Below are 22,676 nucleotides of genomic sequence, written 5' to 3' on the forward strand. Positions count from 1 at the left end.
GTTGTGACCCACACTTTGGAAAGGTACTGGCTGGTGTCACATCCTCCCTCTCTATCTGGAGAAGCTGACCATGGCAGGGAGGGGACCTTGCTGCTCCAGGTCACACAGTGAGCCCAGGTGCAGACCAGGCTCCTACCTTGCAGATGGAGCCCCGCCCTCTATGTCCACCCTGATCAGTTGCCCAGCACCCTCGGGGTCAGCCTGCCTGTGGCTTTGGCTCCTGCTCAGCTCTTGCCTGGGGACATCAGAGGTACAGGGAGACAGCATGTCATCACCCGTCACAGGGTTCTGAGCAGAACCTCAACAGGGCTGGATTTAGCCATAGGCCTGGGTTTTCTGGTCAGAGTAGAGGTCCCTGTGACTCCTCAGAACACTGACCAGTAAGCAGGGGTTGAGCTGTGACCAGCAAGAGGAATGATAGTAATGACCACACTCAGGGCTTCCGTCTGTGCTAACTTGTTCTATATACTTTGCACAGTTTATTTCCAACAAGCACCTGGTGCGGGAGGTAGTGATCCTGTTCTGCAGTGAGAAAACTGAGACATGGAGGGCTTTCACAGGTTCCCAGGCACCCAGCGAGGGAGCGGCAGCCAGCATCTGCACCAGGCTACGGGCTGAGCATGGACCTGGACTGTGCCACTGCTTTAAACATGGCTAGTCAAACAATGTCACCATCACTTGAGGAGCACTCACCACGGCTGAGGCCCTGGGCCAGTGTCATTAGAAGATGAGACTGGCTCAAGGGCTGACGGGACTGTCACAGGGCCGAGCGGCTGAGAAGCCAGGTCTGTTGGGCCTCCAGGCGGCACTGTCTGCCCACCCTGTTGGCTCCAGGGGGCCCCCAGGGAGTTGCCCAAGCATGGGCAGCGAGGTGCAGACCTGGGAACCCACTTCTCCAGGCTGGGCTCCCACCTCCAGACAGGCCTGAGCTGCGTGTGGGGTCTGGCGGGGACCTGTGAGCCCGTCTCCAGGGCCCAGTGACTCCCCCTTCACTCTTGCTAATTGGCTCTGGGGACACAGGACAGGGGGGCAGGCAGGTCATGACTTCAAGGCCTTCTGGGCCTTAATGAGGAACTGGAGCATTAGGGGACAGGACCCCTTAGAGGTACTGGAGGAGGGAAGTGACAGATCTCTGGTACCCAGCTAGAACTGCAATGGTCCTGAGCAACAATGAAGACATGGACAGTGACCATGGCCACAGGGCAGAGGGGACAGATCTCTCAACCACCTGGAGGGACAGCTGCCAGCACTCAGAGTGAACATGGGGACAGCAGACAAGGACTGGCATTTCCAGAGCAGCACATGAGCCAATAGGTGTTGATGCTGGGCATGTGAGGGCAGAAACGTCCTCAGTGCCGGCTCCCCTGTTCCGGCCTCACACCTGTGGCACACGGACCTCCCGTCAATCCCACCGGACTTCTGCTTGGGGCCCAGTCAACTCAGTCCCCACAGCTGTGGTGTCCCTCGCTGTCTTCCAGTGCCAACCCATCCCCACTCCTCCTGGAAGCAAGCCTGTGTGTCACCTCCCACCCCCCACCTTTAGCACTAGCAGTAGGCTCTGAACTCTGGCAAATCTTTGCAAACGGGAACACCTGCCTCACCAAGAACCCAGCCTGGGGCCCCACACAAAGTCCTCAGTGCAGGCTTACTCAGACAACCCTGGGGACACTCAGATCATGGGTGCTTCTCACATTGTTTCTGCCCGGGCCCTGGACACCTCACAGGGCACTTCCTGGGGGTGGGACAGAAGTGACCCAGCACTGAGGGCCTCTGACAGCCCCTGGAAGTGGCTGTCACTCCTTCCCCGGGGCAGCTTCCTGCTGCCCCCTCCCCTCTTATACCTGGCAGTTTTTATCTGGGGAAATGGATTTTGCAGTGAGTACAGCTGATCCTTGGTGAGACATTGATAGCACACCAGAAAGTTTCAGGGGACCGCCTCACAAAGACAGAACAAAACAGGCTCTCGGGGTAGTCCCGAGGGTAGCTGCCTGCGCTCCCTGCAGAGGATGGGCCATGAGTAGCAGCACCCAGCCAGCTGGTCTCTGTCCAGCAGGTGAGGGGGACCCTGCCGTGGGCACTGCCATAGACATCAGGACTGTCCAGGCTGTGTGTCTGCCTGGACCTGCCAAGGACCACGCTGTCCCCTTTCTGGACGCAGCACTTACCAGGTCACGAGTGAAACACTAAGTTCTTGAAATTTCTTGAGATTCAGAGAGAAATAAGATTTAATGGTGGCCTCCCTAACTTACAGACAACAGAACAACAGACGTTCTCTTCGTGCATTGGTACAGGGGAACTCGGGGATGAGTAGGGGCCCGAGCACAGGAGCAGTGATACTCAGAGCCTCTTGTGTCACACGGTGCCACCACCCGTCTGGCTCAGTGACATACCGCAGACATGGGAGGCAGGGCTGCCTGGCGTCCTGAAGAGGGGCAAGGGCCCAGGCAGCAAGGAGCACAGTCCTGCCTGGTTCAGTGGAGAGCCGCAGGGGAACAGGACCAGCGCTCCATGTGCCCAAGGACCAAGTGGGATCCGTGGCATCAGCTGTCCCATCAGAGCCACACTGAAGGCTCAGGCCAGGCCAGCAGGACTGAGGGATCGGGGCTGGGAGGGAGGGACATGAGCCGAGCTGCACAGAAGGGAGGTCATGCTGACAGCTGGTGGCTATCCCCTATGCTGGGTGGCGCTGCCCAGCTCCGCCTTCCAGAGGGTAAGGACATTCTGACATTTGGAGCTGGAAAAGTTGCACCTGAAACGTCTCCCTGCCCACTGGCCAGCCAACCCCTCCCCTTGACCCCAGAGAGCTGAGCAGACAAGCCAGAGACCAGGACCCACTCCTCCTGAACTAAACCAGCAGGGAACATTCTATGGAGGGGACGGAGGAAACGCCATATGCTTTTATAGGAAGGACCTGGGAGGGCAGCCTGAGGGAGGGGAGATATGGCCGCGGGCTCTGTCCAGCCTGGAAGCCTGCACCCCAGCCTGTGCCCGCCTAGCTGAGCATCTTGTGCCTGTCGAAGACCGTCTTCCGCTGCTCCTGCACCTGCAGCTTCCACCGCTGCTGCGCACCCTCCACGCGCTCCAGGACCGTGTTGGCGCGGGGTCCCCCGATGGAGGCCACGGCGGCTGCCACAGAATGAGCATCCTGTGGTGGGAGGAAAGAGATGTCTCAAAAACAAGCCTGAGTTGGAGCCCCCATGGCAGGCCCGGCCTCCCCATGGCTGTGGGCTCTGAGAGGACCCTGCAGAGCGTCTCTGTGGACACTCTGACAGAGTGGGCCCAGCCCTCCCTGGGGCCTGCAAAGGGGCCCCCCTGACCACAGCTCAAGTCAGGTCCCTGGAGGACTGCACAGGCCTCTTTCTAACCCACAGGAGGAAGACAGTATTGGCCGAAGGACGTCACATGGTCAGTGCAGAGACTACAGAGCCCCTGGTGGGATGGCCCAGGGGCCAAGTGGGAGGAAGGTCCACCGGAGCGATTACAAGCTGGAGACCAGTGGGGTCTGCTGGGATGGGACTGTGACGTCATGTGGGTGTCGGGCAGGGATGAGAATCAGAGCTGAACGCAGCCCTCCTGCCCGGAGCCCACCGGCATACCCTGCTCTGCATGGACAGAGACCAGCCCACTCCCCTCTGCTCTCAGAGCCGGCCCTGCCGTCAAAGGCAGCATCCGCCCCTAATTACCACTTCTCTGCCTCTGAAGCCCGTGCATTTCCTGCAGGACCCGAACCTGATCTTTGGGAGAATTAGAGCCGAAGGCCAGGCCCACACCCCCGTGGGGATTTCCTCCTCAGCTCTGCCCGCCTCTCATCTCCTGCCACCCGTCTCTTAAGGGATTAGCACAGCTCTCTGAGCCCAGAGCCGCCTAGTGAATGCAACTTTGTTTCTAACGCCCAGGCTGGCACAGCTTCTGTCACTAAGCAGCTGCTGGGCTGGGGAGAGGGCGCACTCCGGGGAGAGTAGGGGGCTGGGCGAGCGGGCAGTTGCAGAGAGGGGTCCGGCAAGGAGTGAGGCTAGGTGGTGGCTCGCTGTCTTCTGAGGCTGAGTCACTTGTCTTATGAGCACTGCCCACAGGGTGGTGAAGAGGGACAGTGCCCATGGTGGCCCATGTCCCAGGCTGAGGAAGGGTCCTGGGCCAAGAGAAGGGACAGCTGTACCAGCATCAAACAGGAACACACTGGGCCTACAGTCAGGCAGGACGCTCCTCCTGCCCAAGATGCCCATTGGCCCACTCAGGGGTCCACTGTGGGCACCGGGGAGGGGCGGCTCCACCATGTAGCAACTGGGTGTCCCCAGACAATGGCTTCTCTGGGCTTCAATTCAATAATTTAATAAACGCAATCTATTCAGGCTCTCCTGACTGCAGTGTCAGCAGGAATCACTCACAATAAAACGGTCTCAGGGGAAACAGTATGACGTATTTGATACACTCTATTCTACTTCGTGTTGTAAAAGTGCTGGTCAGGACACTGAGTGCAGCTGGTGACCGAGCAGGCTGCGACCCACAGTTTGAGCACTGTGGTTTGTAAATGGGAAATGATGTGGCGAGGCTCAGTGAATCATGAGGGTGGAGCGTACAACACACCAACTGTCCTGGAGCAGGGGCTCGGGAATGTTCCGTGTCCGCTTCCCCGTAGTTCAGCACGGTGGTGGGGACAATGGACTCACACCAGTGCCTGGCTCTGACACCTCAGAGCATGACCCTAGCTGAGCGACCTCGTTCTCTGACCCCCTGTCCCTGCTGTTAAGCAAGACAATGAATGCAGAGCCCTTAGCAGACACTCAAGGTATGGTAGTAATGACCATCGGACCCTAGCTCTGGTAGCCCAGGTGGGGGCAGGGGGAGTGGCCAACCTGCTGCACGGGGACCTGCCTCTGAACGTTTTCATGGCCTGCACACCTTCCAGTTCTGTTCCTCCCTGGTTCATTTGTGCCATGGGCGCTCCATGGTGCCAAAGAGCCTCAGTATGGCCATCTGGGTGAGGTGGACATTAGGCCTCCCTGGGACACTGTGGGCACCAGGACCTAGCCACCACAGCTGTGGGGCCACAGGGCCTCCCTCCCACTCCAGTCCTAACCTTGTGCCCTCTGGAAGCAGTCAAGAGCTGGGGACAGCCTGAAGGCAGCTGGAAGGTAGGGAGCGGCTCAGCCTGCTTCTTCTTGCCGCCTGGGTGGGGATGCCAGGGGCTGGGCAGCGCTCATACCCACCACATGACCACAGCGCCATCCACTCTCCCTTCACACAAAGTCTCAGCAAGCAGCTCATCAGTGGGGGGCTCAGAGGCTCTGTGCTCATAGTCTGATTAAAGGTATTAAAGATTCCACATCTGCTCCAGAGACACTATATGTGGGTCCTGTGGGACTCCGTGGCTGGCCCCGGCCAGGCCTCTGCACCTGCTGCCCTCAGTGGTCCCTCCTGCAGTCACACCACACACACATGAAGATCAGAGTGAAATATCTCATTCTTAAGGGCAAACAAGCACTTTTAAAACCACACTCGCAATATCCTGTTGGGTCAGAACCACCACACGGATTCTAGATCCAGAAAACAGAAAGAGGTTCAGCACAGCGGACAGCACCCGGCACAGCGCTGATGAAGAGCAAAGCCCACTCCTGACAGCGTGGGGGTGGGGGTGGCGATGGCTGTTCTAGAAACGCCTGTGGACGCCACATGTTTCTTTTCTGTGCTCCAAGGAGACAAGGGAACTGCCCCTTTCAACACGTGTCTTCTCCAAGTCCCCCTGCCAACTCCCTGGGACCAGGGGCCTCACACTCAGTGCCATCCACCCACCCGTGGGAGGAGGGGACCTTTCTAGTGGCCCCGAGTCCCCTTCACTCCAGCCCCTTCATGTCCCCAGGTGCCACCCCCACCTTTCCTCGATTCCCCGCTCGGGGCCCAGGGCTGTCCCCCTCCCATAGGGCCAGCACCATTCCTCAGCCCCTGGTCCCCCGCCCCGTAGAGAGAGCTCTGGGGCCACGCTGTGAGCAGCACAGACACCCAGAGCCTCCCAGAAGCCCTGCTCCCCCTCTTCAAAGAGGACCAAACCGCACATCTGAGCAGCTCTGCTTCTGCCCCTGCAAACACGCTGGCTTCCTCCTTTCAAAGGGTGTCTGAGCCCGGGGATTAGGCTAATGCTGCTGGAATCCCAGGAGGCAGCACTCAGTGCCTAGCCCCAGCCCCCAGGCTGCCAGGGTTTCAAAGTGACAAGCCACTTTTATCTCCCTGTGCAGCAGCCCCGGCTGGAGAGGTCCTTGCTACAGGAGTTGGGGGGATGGAGCCAAGGGGCCCCAATGTGTGATCAGCTTCCAGACCTGAAGAGGACTGGGTCCCGGACTTGGGGAGGGGTGGGCATGGGGCAGAACCCAGAGGCCTAGACTGAGCTTCCTTCTCATGGTCACTGGGTTGTATAGGCTGAGGTGAACTTCCAAAGAAACAGGTCCTGTTCTGACCTTCCTCCAGCTGGGGCGAAAGCTAAGTACCCCAGCCCAGTGAAGGCCTCATCCCTTATTTTCTTAAGGGATACCACACAGACCACTAATAAACCCAGAGACATAGCCTGTGCCTAGTGGTCAGCCGTGTGGCCTTGGGACCCGCTATTCTGCCACAATGCCACACCCCTCAACACCCCACCCCCATGTGCCCTGAGAGAGGAGGGCCAGCAGGGTGTCCTCACCATCCAGGATCAGACAGCACCCCTCAGCTCTGCTCAGCCTTGGTGTCCCCCCACCACTCCAGCAGATGAACAGTCACTGTCCCCAGAGCTGGCTGTGAAGGTTCACCTCTGCCAGGAAGCCTTCCCAGGTTGACACAAAGGAAGGGTAAGTCCTCAACCCTGTTCTAATAAAGAGCCTCCCACAGGCTCCTCCCTGACTGTCCATCTCTCTCGCCTGATCCTGCCCACGGCCTTCACTTGTGTTCTCTGCTCGCTCACCTAGCACAGGCTCTGTCTCGGGACAGTCACCCTGAGGGCAGACACAGGCTGTGACCCCTCTCCTGAGGACAGAGTGGGGAGAGAAGCATGTGCACAGGAGAGGGGTTGCTGAGCCCCACGAGGGGCAACCAGAAGCCCCTGGGACAGGGTTAAAAGAGGCTGCGCGGAGTAATGAACGGGGGGGGGGGGGCAGTGCTGGTTCAGGGCGCCCCTGGGGGGGGGGGACAGGCCCTTCACGGCTGCTCGGAGGGCTTCCTGTAATCATGGCACAGAACTGGTGCCCCTCAGGCCAGGTCAGAGACTGGACACACTATCACCTCGAGAGCCTCCCTTCCCCAGGAGCCCTGGTCCTGCTTCCCAGGCACCCCGGCACATGGCCACAGTGCCCCTCAGCAGACAATCCTCCCTCCCACTCAGCCAAAATCTGTCCCCAGAGATCCACCCTGGGCTCTGCTGCAGGAACTAGACTGACCATATCCGACCCCTCCCCCCAGGGGACAGGTGTCCGGGCTCAGACCCCAGGCTGGGGGCTGCCCCCTCCCCAGCTCCACATCCAGGAGGCAAGAGCCACGAGGCTGTGCTGGGAGCCCCGCATTCCAGGGAAATCGCGCCTGGGCTGTAATCATGGCGCATCTCGCAATTACGCCCCAGCCAGGGCTGCTATTACCACATTACCCTAATCGCCGCGCGTTCATTAGCACTGCCCTTCCCCCCCACCCTGCCCAGGGCTGCTATTACTGTGCATTAATAACCAGGTAGGCACGCAGGGTTTCCTCCTGAACACAGACCACCCAGCTCCAGCAGGGCCAGGCTCAGCCTCTCTGCCCCGCCTTTGCACAAACTCCCGTGAGTGGAGTCTGGGCGGCTGGGGGCAGCTGGCAGCAGTCTGGCAGGTACCCAGGAGCAGCAGCAGGCCCAGGCCCATGTTACCTAGCATCTTCGCACTCAGGCCTGAGCCCCAGCCCTCGTGTGGCAAAGCCTGACCTATCCTACCTCCATTCTGGGCTTGAAACGCTCTGATTCAGGGCTCTCCGTGGCAGTGCAGCCTGAGACCAGTGACCTCTGGTGACCCTAAACCTCGAACTCATTGCACTTTTTACAAGATGGCTTCTTACACCATTTACCTGGCCTTTAGTTTCCTCCTCTCCCTGGCCCCCAGCTGTGAATCCTGCTGCCCCTGGCTTTGCTCAGGGTGAAGCCAGACTCTCATCTGAAACGTCTGGACACTGTTATGATGCTCCTCCTAGAGTTCTTTTCTTTTTTCTGAACACATCCAGTTTCTTCTACTAATTGTCCCAGGACATAGTGCAAACTGAGACCCCCCAGGCACAGCACAGCCTCCGGACACCCTCCCCAACTCTCCAGCATGGGGCAGATGGGAGGAGGCAACAGCGGTCATTAACTGTGCGAGCCCCCTGTTGTGGGAGGGCCTGGGGAGTCTGCAGGTCCCCTTAGTGTGACAGTAGAGGCTTTCACTGACTGGGCTGTAACCTACCGGCCATAGTCCTGACATACCTATCTCCATACAGAAATGCCAAGGTCCTCAGGTGCCCTGGTCGATGTCCCACCTGGCACCACCCCCCTGCTGGCACCTGACATCCCTCTCTCCCCACGAGGTCATGGGGTTGTGCTCTGCATTGAGCAGCATCTAGAATCACTGAAGGTAGTCCTGCCACCTGAAGCCCACCGCCAAACAACACCACTGAGCAACCAGGACGCCACACCTAACAGGCCTGACTGGCTCCCGCCCCTGCCCAGTGTAGTGTTAACAGGGAAACAAGACACCCCAGCTCTCATCAAAGCTGCCCGACGTCGAATGTTGGAGAAATCCAGGGCCACCCTGTATCACCTGCGGGTACATGGGGCAGTCCCTGCCAAGGAAAAAACTGGAGGCAGAGTGACGTGTGGGACCTAGCACAGGAGGGATGAGTGGGAGTGTGGGAGAGGGGAGGAACCCCCACCTTGGCCCCTTGAGGGGCTTTTCTGTTCTGTCTCCTCAGGGGGGGTCCAGGGCCACATGCAGCAATGGCACCGTTACCTCATTCTCCTCCTCGTTGTGCAGCTGCTCGGTATATGCATCTGGCTTCCGGATCAGAGGGTCCACCAACATCAGGAAAGCCATGTACAGCAGCAGGGCCCCTACCACTGACAGGTAGATGACGATGATGACCTGAGAAGACACCGTGCCCTGTGACCAGCCATCCTCTGCCTATACCACCTGTGTTCAGTGCAGTGATGTTGCAGAGCTGTATGGGGGGAGGGCTGGGAGGGATTGCAGCATGGCCTTATGCCACCTGTTCACTAACTGACCAACTGTTCTTCTGGGGCCAGAGACAAGAGACAATGGAACCTGTGAACCAGGACACCCCAAGATGCCCTAGGGGGGTGGGGCAAAGGGTCCAGTGGCCTCAGAAGTCCAGCACAGGGTGGAAAGCTGTGGACACCATGTAGAGGGAAGAGGAGCAGCCAGCGGAGGGGCTGAGTTCGGAGGCAAAGGATGGACTGTGGCGCATGGTCGCTCCCCACTGCTGAGAGCAGGACGGCTGAGGGGGAAGCTTCAGTTTGGAGGACACAGCACCGGGTGGAGGGGGACAGCCACCCTGCAGGGAGGAGAAAGTGAGAGATAGGACCACAGCCTCAAATCTCCACCATACACAGGGAGCCTGACATGTGGTAGATTTTTGTTTTATAGGAGAGACAGCTTCAGTGAGGCGAAGCCAGCCAGTCTCAGTGTGGGAGCCCTGGGCGGGGCTCCCCAGGACACTGAGCACCACAGTCCCTCAGTTACTGGGACACAGAGATGCCTCACTCAATCCACAGGTCCCTAGAGGGCGAAAGGCACCGGACTCAGGGCCACAGGGCCAAATCTTTCACCCGAGGTTCATGGATAAGAATGGCAGGTATCACTTGCAGCCAGTGTGTGGACTCCGTCTCAAAACTGTGGTTCTACTTCCACAGTGCCTGGCCATCCACCACTGGCCTCTGATCCCAGCCCAGCCCTGAGGGGACTGAGACAAGGGGTGTGAAAGTAAGAGGGACCTCGGCACCTTCAAGTCTGCTTGCTGCCTGGCTCAATCAACACCAAGTTCAATGGGGCCTACCTCCTCCCGACCAGGACATGAAGTTCATGCCTCTTTAAACAGGGCAACAGGACCTCCTGCCTGTCCTCGGGGATAGGAAGAGAGGGGGTGGTAGGGGGGGGAGCCTGAAGGTGTGGGGCCCTAGAGAGAACTGCAGGGAAATATGAGGGATTAAGAAGTATGTCTGATGAGATCTCTACGTTGGGAAGTTCCTCCCCGTCAAAGAGGGAGAGGCAATGTCTGGCTCAGAACTTCAGGTCTCAGGTGTCTGCTTGCCAGAGGGTGGGGCCTCCTGGAGCAAGTTCAGAGAAGGAGAAAGGGGGCTGCATGGGGGTGCCCAGATGGAGGATGAGAGGAGGGGGTCTGCACAGCCTTATGGAGGACAGAGTGGGGGGCAGGCAGCTCTGTTCCTGAGAGGTGAGAGTACAGGACTGCAGCATGGGGGTGGGGGCTGGGGGGAGGTGAGTGGCTCCCTTCAGGTAGGACAGGGTGAAGGTCACCGCCCCTCCCAATGAGCCTCAAGGAAGAAAACTGGGAACCCAGCAGTATGGCTCCATTCCTGAGTTCCCTCCTGATGCTGCTTCTAGAAGCTTCATAGGACAAGCAGGAATGAGCTGCAAAACTGGTCCGGGAAGGGCTGAGAGAAATCAGGAGACAGGGCCTGGCTGCGACAGTCAGAACCCGCACTCCAGGACCAGGGAGGCTCTGTGGAGAACCGTGGTCCAGTCGAGTCCTGCCGGTGGCAGAGGAAGGGACAGGCCCTAGTCCTCACTCCCTGCAGAGTAGCCAGCCCCCCACTCCTGTGAATTCACCCTCATATGCACCAGCATGAGGGCCAGGGAAGCACAGCTGGGGTCAGCTCTTGGGGTGCCCCCAGGAGGCTTGCGTCACCTTGGAGGCTCAGACTGTGAGTGTGAGTTCTGACCGGCTTATGAGTAGCACCCCACAGAAACAACCTTGGGAGGCCCCCAAGGATGTTGACTGAAAAACTGAAGGAGAGGAAGAAAAGAACTGGAAAGAATGGGGGGAATGGAACTTCGAAGTCTCTCAGGCTCTTACCCCATAGTGTAAGGGAAACCGGGGACAGAAATCACAGGATGGCTGGCTCCAGGGGTGGGAAGTCTGGACAGGCTCACCCAGAAGCCAGTCCTATAGCCACCTAGAATGTTCCAGAATGGAGCCAGAGCCTGCGGGTGCTTGGCAGCCAGGGTGTGGGGCAGGGCTATGGCACGAGCCAGTCACCTTGATGGTGGTGGTGCTGCGCTCCTCGTACTGACACTCACATAGCAGGCAGTAGGCCTCCACGTCATGCCCGGGCACCGGCATGGGCTCCACCACGTGTAGGCAGTTGCTGCAACAGACACACACCGGTTGGTCGTGGGCTTCGGGCCGCTATCACCCCAGCAAGGCCGGCACTCCTGAGCGCAGCCAGTGCCCATGGAATGAGGCCTCGTCGTCTGGTGTGGGCTGTGTATCAGCTTATTACCCAGTGCTCTGGGAGTGAGACCACAATAGACAAGGTCCCGGGGCTTGCCCAGGACCTCATTCATGTCTTAGGGCTTTATGAACCAAAATCTTTGGGCAGAGGTTCTGATGTCCAGCATGGCGACCGTAGTTAACAAAACTGTACTACACCCTCAAAAGTTGCCGAGTGATTTTAAATGTTCTCACCATATACACATGCACGGTGGCTGTGTGAGGTGACACGGAGGGCTACCTAATCCTATATACTTGCATCAAATCATCACTTAGCTGATGCTGCATGTGACTTACGTCTCAATAAAAACTGTGGGAAAACAACAACAACAAAAAACCCAACACTTGGGGGCAGGAGGTGTTGGGAACCTGTATTTCTTGACAATCCCGTTACACAGCCAAGCAGTAGCAACACTGACCTGGACACCCCCCACGCCCCCACCCCCATGTGTTGCTAATCCCTCTTATCACAGAATCCCCCCATTGGTGCTCAGTGCCCTCCAGGACAGGGTGAGGATGGGGCGCCTCAGTACCTGAGAAGCCCAGAGTAGAAATGCTCCCTCAACCTACACAGAAACCTTGGCCCCAACTCCACCCCAATCCACAATGAGCATAACCGATCCCACAGGTACAGTGGCCCTGCACCTGCCCCGTGCAGTCTTACCAGTCCTTCTGTGATACATTCTGGTTGTAGATGTGCCCGCTGATGTTTCTATATGGTGGACAGATGCACTTGCACCTGATGTCCTCTGAGCTCTGGGGGAGAAAGTGCGCATTAGGGGTGTCCTGGGCTCAGGCTCTAGCAAGATTCCGTAAGGTGACTCCGTGAATGCTTTTGACTTTCCCCCAAGTTCAGTAAAGAATGACTTCTGCAGGAAGTATGCTATACCACAGGGTCCTCCACACAAGCTGTCCAGGTGGCAAAGGAGTCACAGAAAACTGCCAAGGGCTGCCATCCCTGAGCAGGGTGCTTGGGGGGGGGGGGGGAGGTGGCAGCAAGCAAAGGGACAGTCCTCTATCCTGTGCCCGCACCTGTGTATGTACCTCTGTTCAGTAGTCTTGGTGGTGGCCTAGTTACCCCCTATCTGCAACTTCCTAGGTTAAGACTGGGGGAAGGAACAGGGCAGGGTGAGCATCATTTCCATGGAGATACTCAGCTGTTCCTCTGAAGCCATGAGACAAGGTCACAAATATTTTCACCCCAGTTAGGAATTCCTCAGAGACAGTGAAAACAAGCCCTTTGTTAAAGAAAAAGCCCACAGGCCCCAAACAGTGTCCCTCTTGCTAAAAGCCTACATTACCACATGGAACTTACACTAGATTAAATACCTTACCTAACTGCAGTTTCAGCCTTTCCCAAAAACATCACCTTAATAAATCAATCTGGGATGTCCTGGCCAAGCGCCAGGAAGGTCATCTGTCACAATGGTCTCTCTCCACCCCCCCATAGAAAGCTGGGGCAATCTGTCTGACAACTACAAACCTTCCCTCTCTCTTCCCCAAAGAAAAGACGTGCAGGCCAAAAATAATACGCTCTTTTCCCTTGTCAATAGCTTCCTCCCCGACCTTCCCTCCTACAGACGCTTCCCTTCTGTGCACCCCCTCTAGTCGCTGGATGGGCTGCTGCCCGGTGTCTGAATCCCTGGAAGCCAGTTAGACCTTCAAATGTGCTCGGCTGTATTTTGTTCACACCTCACTCAGGCTTTGGCAATGGTCAGAAAATCTCAAACCTGCACAGACTTCACCAAAAACCCAGGTCTGGGCAATTTCCCCTGAAAGAATGCAGTGACCTCAAGAGTCTCAGCACTCGGGTTGGGGACCCTCCAGGCAGACAATGCCGTCTGTCGCGGACCTAAGCCCTAGAGAGCAGGGCTGTAGTTACTACTAGAAGCACTACCGCGACACCTCAGGAGCCAAAGCAAGTGTGGGGAACTCGGGGCACTGCCTCCAACACAGACTGGCCCCAATCCCCTCGCGCCCGCGAGCGGCCGCCCCCCCCCCCCCGACCGAGGGCGCCCCCAGGGTGCGGGGTTCGCGCGCGCACGGCGGTTCGCGCAGGTGCTGCAAGCTCCGCCCCTCACCTTGTTGGCCTGGGCCGGAGGCGCCAGCAAACAGCCGATCGCGGCCGCCACGCACAGGAGCTTCATGCTGGTCACCTGGAGGCCGGCACGCCGCCCGCCTGCAGAAGGACGCGGGGTCGGCCGGGTCGCACCTGCAGTGCGTAGGGGCTGGGCTCCTGCGATCGCAGGCCTCCTCCAGCCGCGCCACAAGCTGCGGCCCGTCCTCCCCACCCCGCCTCAGGCTCCCGGAAGGAAGGGGCGTCCCAGGCCCCGCCCCGCGGCCCACCTCCCGCTCCGGCAGCTCCGACCCTAAGAAACCTGGGGCGCACCCTCCGGGAGCCCTGACTCTGCGGCCAGACCGGCGCCGCGACGTCGGGGTCTGGGGAGGTGGGTCACCTGGGACGCCATCGGCCGCCGCGACCCCGCAACCCTCCCCGGGGCCGCTCACCTGCGAGCCCTGCGGTAGCCGCGCGAGACCTGGCTTGGCTCCGCCCCTGGCCTCCATTGGCTGTCGCAGCAGCCCCTCAGCCCGACCGCGCTGTCGCTCAGGCAACAAGGCCCGCCTTTGCCTAGGGTGCAGGGGCCCCGCTCAAGGGACGGGGAAGCATTTTTCAACCCCGAGTAGACAAGAAAAGGGAGCGTCGGCCTGGGCCCTTGGAGAAGCAGCGCCTCCATAAACGGATTACTGATACTCGGGGCTTAGGGAGGGGCTAAACTGGCTCCGTCATAAGGTAGCAACTACAACAGTAACAATACAAACGGGTTAAATGGCCCTGTCCTCAAAAATCTTGAAATGCACTTTGGGGATATAAAGGATTTGAGCCAAATTCCCCAGGGAAGAGCAGATGCAGTGCTTTGGGGATGGCAGCCAGTGGGGACCCGACTTTGGCTCTGCTGAGCAGCTCTCCCACTGTGACAGATTCTGCTGACATCTGCTTGTCATTGTCATCATGTCTCCCAGGCCTCGGGGACATTGCCTCAGCCTTGTGAGCCTTGTGAGCAGACCACCGGCTACCCACGGATTCACATCACCAAGAAGGGGCCACGTGATCGACCAATATCTCTAAGACATTCTCACCCAAGGTCAACAGATACCTTGGATGGGTGTTTGTAGAGGGATGGAGGTGGACACAGATGGTGTGGGACACATCATTTTACCTGTCTGTGTCACAGGCGACATCTTGATGAGAGAAGCACCTCACATTTGTTAGTTGGAGGGGGTTTTCATTAGCTTTCAAATGACATTGAAGAAAAGTAAATAAAATAGATTCCTTAAAGCAGCGGTTCTCAACCTGTGGGTCACGACCCCCAGCCGGGGTCACGACCCACAGGTTGAGAACTGCTGCCTTAAAGGCATTCTTTTAAGGCAGCCATTTTTAACCGGTATGCTACAAGAATTTTTAAAACATGCCATACCTAACTATTTGGTTAGGGGTACTGATCTCTTTTCCCTTAGATAGTAAAAAAAAAATGACAACAGTCAACATAACAATAGCCCTCTGGTGTGAATGATCAAAATTATACCTTTTTTTTGTCAGATCGGAAAAAATATATTTTCTGGTGTGCTGCAGAATTTTAGTAATTAGTATATGTGTGCTATGAGATGAAAAGGTTTGAAAATCGCTGTGGTTTAAGATTGTCATACACACTCTGAACCAGGCCAACTGGTAAAATTTGGAAGTAGGTCAATATCATGTCATGAGCAGCCGGCACTGCCCTCTGGTGGTCACGTGAGACGTGGCTGTGGGCTGGTGGCTGATGGTTCTGTCACCAGTAGAGGCCAACACCAAACTGAGTTGTTAACCCAAAACAAATCCTGTAGGATTCAGTGTTTGGAGGTGCCTTCCAGAAGTCATTGTCCTGATCTTTCACACTAGGAACACAAGCCTCATTCCATGCCCGGTATTTTGTGGAGTGTGTATTGAGCTCCTAAGACAGGCCCTGGGTTCCAGGACAGGCAAGAAAATAGAGATAAAGCCACAGCCCCGGGACCCGCAGGGAAGTGTGGGGACAACTGGTTTACATCACAGTGTTTTGTGTCCATTTGTAGAAAATAGTACATGAAACCAGAGCATACTGATGGAAACCTTCTGATCAAATAGTAAACTTTCAAGAAAACTGGAAAACCACCCCTCAACATATTGGCATGTTTTACATACATTCAGACAAAGAGTTGTTCCAAAAATAAGATTGCCTTATAGTCCCAGTCTCTTTTCATTTAACAGGAATAATTATCCCTGGCCTTGAATATGTTTGAATCTATGGTTTTCATGGCTGCATAGTATTCCTTATTCTGTGGTGCGCATAACCAACCTGCCTTTCCAGTTCCAGCTTCATCTCCCTGCACTAACCATACCTTCCTTATCTCTGAAAGTGAAGTTCAATGGCAATGAGCTCCCAGCAGCTCCCCAGTCTAGGGTTATTCCCTGAACCTCCAGAGCATGGTCACTTTGTCCTTTCCTCCTGGGAGGCCGGGCATCACATGTTATGCCTCACCTGCTTCTGTAGGTCGTAAGTGTCTCTGGGCTCAATCAGGTCTCCGTCTTGCTCTTGACACAGTGCTTGGCCCATGGTGAACACTCAGGAAAGACCTGAAAAACACAAGCATTCTAAACGAGTTGCTCATTGTGTCAGAGAACTTGAACTGTCCACCAAAATCCACTGTCCCTTCTGTAGCCCAATGGCTGGATGGCATTTCCCAGCCTCCCTGGGACAATGTGGTCCTGTCACTACCACCGGCGGAAGAGCACAGAGACTGATGTGCACCATAGCAGCCCTGGCTGGTGCAGTCCCTCTACATTCATTGCTCTAGGTTCTGTCCCCACCCTCAGGCTGACAGAAGCAGGTGGAGGTGATATCCCAGGGACAGAGAAGGCATACAGTGGAAGAACTCTGGCTTCCTGAATGGCTACACAGAGGAGTGCGTCTCTCTGACCTGAACACCCACCCAACACTGTGATGTGAGTGCAGTGACATGCTACAGAAATTGGGGGGAGGGTGGTTGTTTGGCCACTCAGCTGGCCTCAGTATACCCACAAAAGGCTTAAATCGTGGGATGAACTGAAATACTTGTTGACCTAGTCCATTCACTATGCCCGACGCCAGCTTGACTCTAACCACTGGGCTGGTCAGTGGTGGGATGGGGCTTTCTATCTGTTCATTCAGCAAACGTACCCTGAGCATTCACATGGTACCCAGCCCGGAAAGAGCCACCAGGGTCCCTGCCCTCCAGAAGCACACGGTCTGGAGGGGAAGGTGGACACATCTATGAGAACAAAGATGTGAACAGAAAAAAGCAATGGCCATGTGGAGACACAGTAGGTGTTACGAGGAGGCCACTGGGTAGGTGACATTTATAGTCTCCCAGCAGCATGACCCGAACGAGCCAGCCCTGCACAAACCCAGGTATATTTAGCCTGGCAGAAGGCCAGCTGCAAAAGACACTTGGGGACAGAAGGCGTCTGGACAGACAGGAGGTTAGAAAGGAGGTTGTTGTGGCCGGAGGAAGCTTGGGAGGAGACGGGAGGGAGGGCGGAGGGCAGGACGAGGCAGCTTGCAATCTGCTGAGTGTGACAACATGACCCCTGGCTCGGCGGCGTAACTGAGAAACACTTGTCATCTCACAGTTCCTGCAGATGAGTGGAAACTTCCGCCTGGGATGCTCAGGTCGCTGAGGCTGCAGTCTCAGCTGCGGCCGGAACCTCTTCACTCAGGACCTGAGCATACCCGGAGGTCTTGACAGGTTTCAGTGTGCACTGATGGCCCAACATCCTCTCTCTCTGCTGGTCTGTCTCAGAGCGAGGCCATGTGGGTCTTTCCAGACAGCACCTCCTAACACGGAGGCTCGTTCCCCAGGCTGAGGGAAACTGAGAGGCAGAGAGAGCACAGATCAGAGTGAGCAAGTGGTCAGGGACTGACCTTTCACGACCAAATCTTGAGAGTGATCTTGAACCACTGTGCTGTCTTCTGTGGGGTCGCTTGCTGCTGCAGGCCACACTCAGGGAAAGAGCACATTCACACTCCACAGAATGTATCCACCAGGAGGTGAGGGTCATAGGACCAATTGAGGGGACCAGGAGAAGTCCTCGAGAGGTTCACACCGGCCCAGAATCAGACTGGTTGGAGTGCAGGGCCAGGGATGAATCCAGCTCTGTGTCCTTGAAGCTGGGGCCCTGGCTGTACCCAGACATTCTCAGGGCCTCTGGAAACGTCTGTGCTGGTGTAATTGTGCACAGACGTTGGGGTGGTGTGAGGGAGAGGGTCAGCATTCAGCAGCCTAGACGAATATTTGGCCAGTCCTTGTCTGAAGAGGAGCCCTGGTCGGGGACTGCTGGAATGCACCCCTGCCTCACACCCCACCCAGGGTAGAGGAAACTTGTATGCTGAGTTCATGCTTATGTAGTGCTGAATCTCACCCTCATTGGATAATTGGGAAACTGAGGCACACAGAGAGGCAAGGGCTGGCCAGGGTGTAGGATGAGTGCGATCAGCAGAGGGACCAACGCATAGGAGGTGACAAGAGGGAAGAATACATGGTTGGAGGTGTCCCCTACAGTGCATCTTTGGAACAGTGGTCTCACATCTGCCCTGCCACCCCAGAGATGTTCACACTGGGTTAACCTTTTGTGTAGGCAGCAGACTGGCAGGCCCTGAGAGGTCACTGGCTTCTCTCGGATCCAGAAGAGGTCTGAGTGGGCAGGATGACTGTGATTCTGATCGACTTCAGGCTGGGTTGCTGTGACTAAAGCCGGACCCCTCGGATTCTGTAGCTGTTCCTTTCAACAAATAATAAGACACCCAGTGTCCTCTGTGAGGCCTGAGGGTGCAGGGCTCCTATCTCAGGGTACACACGGTGGGGGAAGGGAGTACAGACCTCCAAAGACCCCGACCCCTCTAACTATAGATGTGCAAAGACAGCCAGGAGGCCCCGGTTGGCCATGTGGTGAGGACAGGCTGCTCTGAGGGTGGTGCATTGGTGCCCAGGATGGGCTGAGTCTGCCAGGTAGAGGAGGCCCAGGTGGAGACACAGCCCACAGGGAGCCCTCGGGTCTGGTGAATGGGTTTCCCGTCCTTAAGTCACTGCCCCCCTATTCAAGGTCCAGAAGAGGGAGTGAGTCCCCTGCACCTAACTAGTTAGTACACTAGACTCTCGGCAAGAAAGGTCAGGATGCCTTGATGGTCAGCCCCAGGTCACCCTCAAGGTGAAACCAGGGAAAGGCAGGGCCACACAGAAAGTGTCCTCTACAATCCCCAGCCCCATCCCTGATGCTCAGGATGGCACAGCAGAGTTCAGGGGCAAGAGTGTGGATTCGATACGTTATGAGGACTCAACTTGAAGTCATCCTAATGTGTCTTTCAAGGTGAGGAATCTGCCCCTCTGGTCACTTAGATTTTTTCTAGTAACACGTCGGGCACTTGTCTCAAGTGTGTGGCAGAAATTCCGAGAGGGCTGAGAACAGGACTGCCCTGGCAGAGGGACAAGCGGACCGACGTGTGAATCAGCAAACAGGCATCAGGTGCCTACGATGTGTCAAGTCTTGAGTTGGACCCAACAGTCATTAAGCCGGGGCAAAAATGGAAAGGTTAAATGTTTGCCCCATGTACACGCAAAGGACATGTGCAGTACGCCGGGGCTAACCAGTGTGGGGCAAGAGGGGACCGGTCAGGCTTGGATGGGGCCCCCTACTCACCAGTGACCTCACATGCCAGCCATCAGTTTCTACCCAGCCCACCCATCCCGGCCCCAGTCTAGACCCTCTGGGGAAGCTGGTGCCCCCAATATGAGGACATTTCTGTCCTGAGCCAGCAGCTGTCACCTGAGAAACATGGAGATTACCCCACCAGGCGACAGGCTTGTTGTAGAGAAACAGGGACAGCTCAAATTCCCTCCCAAGGTAATAACCCGGGGGAGAAATGTGGCCCTCTCCCAGGGCATCCGCCCTTCAGCCAGCTGCCCACCCAGACAAGGCAAAGCCTGGAAGGGCTGGGGAGCAAGGAATGTACCTGGGGGTCCCCTCGTCTTTGTGGGTGTGAGGTGAGGATGTGAGCTGAATCACATTGGGACGTCCCATGCTGCAGCACGGCCTCCCTGCCCAGGCCCCCGGGGCAAGAAGCAAAAGCCTGCAGAAACTGAGCCGGGCCTCAGGGGCGGTGTCCTGGCCTCAGCACGCTGCAGGCGCCGGCGGAGCCCTGAGGTCACCACTGGCGTCCTCACCAGCTGCCCTGGTCCCGCTGATCCAGGGAGACATAGCAGCACGAAGCCACTAATCCGGTTTTTACACACGCTTGCTTCACACTTACGTACTTCACATTGCACTCAAAGCTGGTGGGTTTAGAGGCTTTCCGCTCGGTTCTCTGGGCCCTTGAGGAACAGACCTCAGGGAGGGGCGGGAGGCCCGGACTGGTCTCGGGGTTGCTGCTCACCCTACTTCACAGCCTAGGCCTGGACCTCGGTTTTCCCACCTGGTAAATGGGTGACACGGAACTCACTGCCTGTGAAGGGTGAACAGGGGACCCCAGGGCGTGTTTGGAAAGCAGAAAGGGGTTGGAAGCAGAGAGACGCGTCGTGTCTGCACATTTGCTCACCCAGGAATGTGAAGTTCATTTTTTAAATAAAAGTCTATCATTGACTTGAAGGAAACCCACCTAGTCGCTTGGTCAGGTGGGTGGGAGGCCAGTGGGTGTGATGAGGGAGAGGCTGGCTGCAGGGGACTCCCGGGAAGTGGGGCTAAGAGGATGAGTGGAGGGTCTTCTGTCCAGACGGCTACCCTCAGAGCTGGTGGGGAGTCTGCTGACCAAAGTGAAACTCCAGGCATCTTAACAGAGAAGGAAACTGTGGCTCAGACAGGGTCGCCGCTTACCCCTGGGTGGGCACACTGCTGGTGGCCAGCTCTGGCGTTTCTTTGAGGCTGGTAGGACTCAGTCTTGTCTCCCCTGCTCCCACTCCTTCAGGTAAAGTCAGGATTTAGGATTTGGACCTTTCTCCCAAGTGGTGAGGGAGCATTTCCCGCTTCCAGTGCATGTGTTCCTCGCTAGTACAGCCACTACCTGATGCAGTCCCTCAGGCAGGGGTTCAGGAGTGTTCCCTGGTGTACACTCAGCAGGGGACCTCCCCAGGCACCTGTGCTGGGTTTCTAACTTGCTCTTAACAGAAGCCACTGACCTCAGTGGCCACTGCGTGCTCCTCCTGGGACTGTTCCTAATAAAACTTTATGTACAAAAGCAAACTGCACTGGGTGTGGTGGTGGTGGTGGGGCAACTGTCTGCTGAGCCTAGGGGGCGGTGTCTTTCTTTTTCTCCTTTGGGGCAAGCTGTCAATGGCCACAGTCACAGTCCCCGGGGCAGCACCAGGCCTGTGACTGAGGAGTCGCTCTCTCTCTCTTGATTTCAGGATTCTGTGCCTTCAATGGGATAACCTCTGAGATATTCTCAGGGGAAGGGGGGGCGCTCTGGAATGAGTCAGTCTGGCAGCTTCACCAGGCCCCGGTCACAAGAAGGTCATGTTGACAGCATATTAAAAATAGATGGCAAACAAATACATCATTCTCTTTTGATACCTAGTCATTTGCCTCTGGTCTGTCCACCCCAGGGGCCCTTGAGACGGGGCTTTATCTGTCCCAATTCCCTTTGACATTGGGGTATCCCCAAATCCTTGCCACAGGTGACAGCCTGCCACATTGATTTGGGTACCTCTCGCCTCACCCGTGAGTGCCCCTGGCGGGACAGCTGACCAAGCAGTTGACTGTCTGGGCAGCTCATGACATACCAGAGTTGAGAGGTGCTAAATCTTCCCCAATCAGCCAAGGGCACCCGCATATGGGTCTCCCGATAGGGACAATCTATCTCAAGTTCCAACACACGGGCCATGGTGGGCCAGGAGCTTAGCCTCAGTGCTGGCGGTCCCGCAACAGACACCCTCTCAGCTTCCTGCCTACCACAGAGTCCACTGTAAACATGGAACATGCTTAGGTGCTCAGGTCTCTGCCTGAAGGATCCCGTCTCCTGGCAAAATTCCCAAGGGCGAGTAATTCCTAGGCAGAACCGAAGATGGAGGCACTTTGGGGACCACCGGGGGGAAGAGAGGGTCCTGTCCTGGGGAAGCTCATGGGGTTGCATGACTGCGAGGGGGCCCAGACCTTAGCCAGCCCCTTTGCATTTGTGTGGTGCTGGGCTGACAGCTTGCGGGGGCAGGGGCGGGCATGAAGACCCTTGTCTTCTGGCAGAGAAGGGTCTTCGACAAGCTACAGGGACTAGAAAGATGCCAATTCAGGCCAATTTGGCCTCAAAACCAGGCTCAGAGGCAGCAAAGGGGCCTTCGGCTGGGGGGACCGCAGCAAAGTCCTGGGAAGCAGGCTGGCCAGGGCCTGAAAACACTGCCCAGGGAACTTCCTCCCTCTGCATCAGGCCTGGGAGACCAATGATGAGCAGCAGGGAGGGACGTAGGTGCTTGCTTAGGAGCGAGTTACCTGGTCCCCAGGCGGGAGGGTGGTCCTGGTGACGGCTGACCTCCTGGTCTCTCTAACAAAATCTCCCACCTGCCCTCTGCTCCAACCCTACACTGTCTATTCCTGGCTGCCGGGTAGAGATAGTGGTACTTCAAGTTGAGTCTGCCTGATTCAGGCATCCACCCATGGCCCTCCTGCTAACATTGTCACCCTCTCCTACAAAGGCAGAAACTGATGTTCCAGAAGCGTAAGACTGGGCTACAGTCACCCAAGTGGGCGATGTGACTCTCATTGCTAATTACATTGGCAGTTGTCAACATATTTGCAAATCCTGGGACAGACCGCTGGCCTTTTCTTCCAGAAGGTCATCAACGTTCACCGGGACAGATCAAGGAATAAGATCGTCAGGAGTTCAAGTTCCCCTCGATGTTACCTCTACTCCGTGCATGGTTTTGGCCGTTTTAGCCCAAGTTCATTTTAAAAGGACCACTGAAAGTCAGGAAACAAAAATTCTCCTTCCTGTAAATACTGACACTACCCACAGGGACAGAGCCGTGTTTCCTTTTTCCTTTTTTTGTATTTTTCTGAAGTGAGAAGCAGTGGGGAGGCAGTCAGACAGACTCCCACATGTGCCCAACTGGGATCTACCCAGCATGCCCACCAGGGGGCGATGCTCTGCTTATCT

The 22,676-nt window shown here is 56.7% G+C and overlaps 1 protein-coding gene across 4 annotated transcripts; it reads right to left on the reverse strand.

Moving 5' to 3' along the window:
- Window positions 1-2,207: 2,207 nt before the first annotated feature.
- Window positions 2,208-14,015, reverse strand: TMEM9 (transmembrane protein 9). Of its 4 annotated transcripts, none has more exons than XM_066238959.1 (6): window positions 13,996-14,015; window positions 13,569-13,666; window positions 12,152-12,243; window positions 11,254-11,362; window positions 8,970-9,101; window positions 2,208-3,145 (listed from the first exon to the last, which is right to left on the reverse strand). In XM_066238959.1, exons 2-6 carry the CDS (start codon window positions 13,632-13,634, stop codon window positions 2,993-2,995), a joined length of 552 nt encoding a protein of 183 aa, XP_066095056.1. In that variant the 5' UTR covers window positions 13,635-13,666; window positions 13,996-14,015; the 3' UTR covers window positions 2,208-2,992. The 4 variants fall into 4 exon arrangements, with proteins under 4 accessions (XP_066095056.1, XP_066095030.1, XP_066095037.1 ...); XM_066238933.1 differs by having other exon boundaries at window positions 13,877-13,999; XM_066238940.1 differs by lacking the exon at window positions 13,996-14,015 and adding an exon at window positions 13,866-13,988.
- Between the last annotated feature and the right edge of the window lie 8,661 nt (window positions 14,016-22,676).

This window comes from Saccopteryx bilineata, chromosome 1, assembly GCF_036850765.1.
Source record: "Saccopteryx bilineata isolate mSacBil1 chromosome 1, mSacBil1_pri_phased_curated, whole genome shotgun sequence".
Taxonomy (NCBI): domain Eukaryota; kingdom Metazoa; phylum Chordata; class Mammalia; order Chiroptera; family Emballonuridae; genus Saccopteryx; species Saccopteryx bilineata.

Bases quoted from the DNA above. Each gene is read 5' to 3' on its own strand.
- TMEM9 (XM_066238933.1), bottom strand. From the start codon at position 13,955: ATGGCGTCCCAGGTGACCCACCTCCCCAGACCCCGACGTCGCGGCGCC. The intron at 13,667-13,876 runs GTGCGCCCCAGG...GTCCTTCTGCAG, and splicing joins AGAGTCAGGGCTCCCGGAGG to GCGGGCGGCGTGCCGGCCTC. The intron at 3,146-8,969 runs GTAACGGTGCCA...CTCCCACCACAG, and splicing joins ACAACGAGGAGGAGAATGAG to GATGCTCATTCTGTGGCAGC.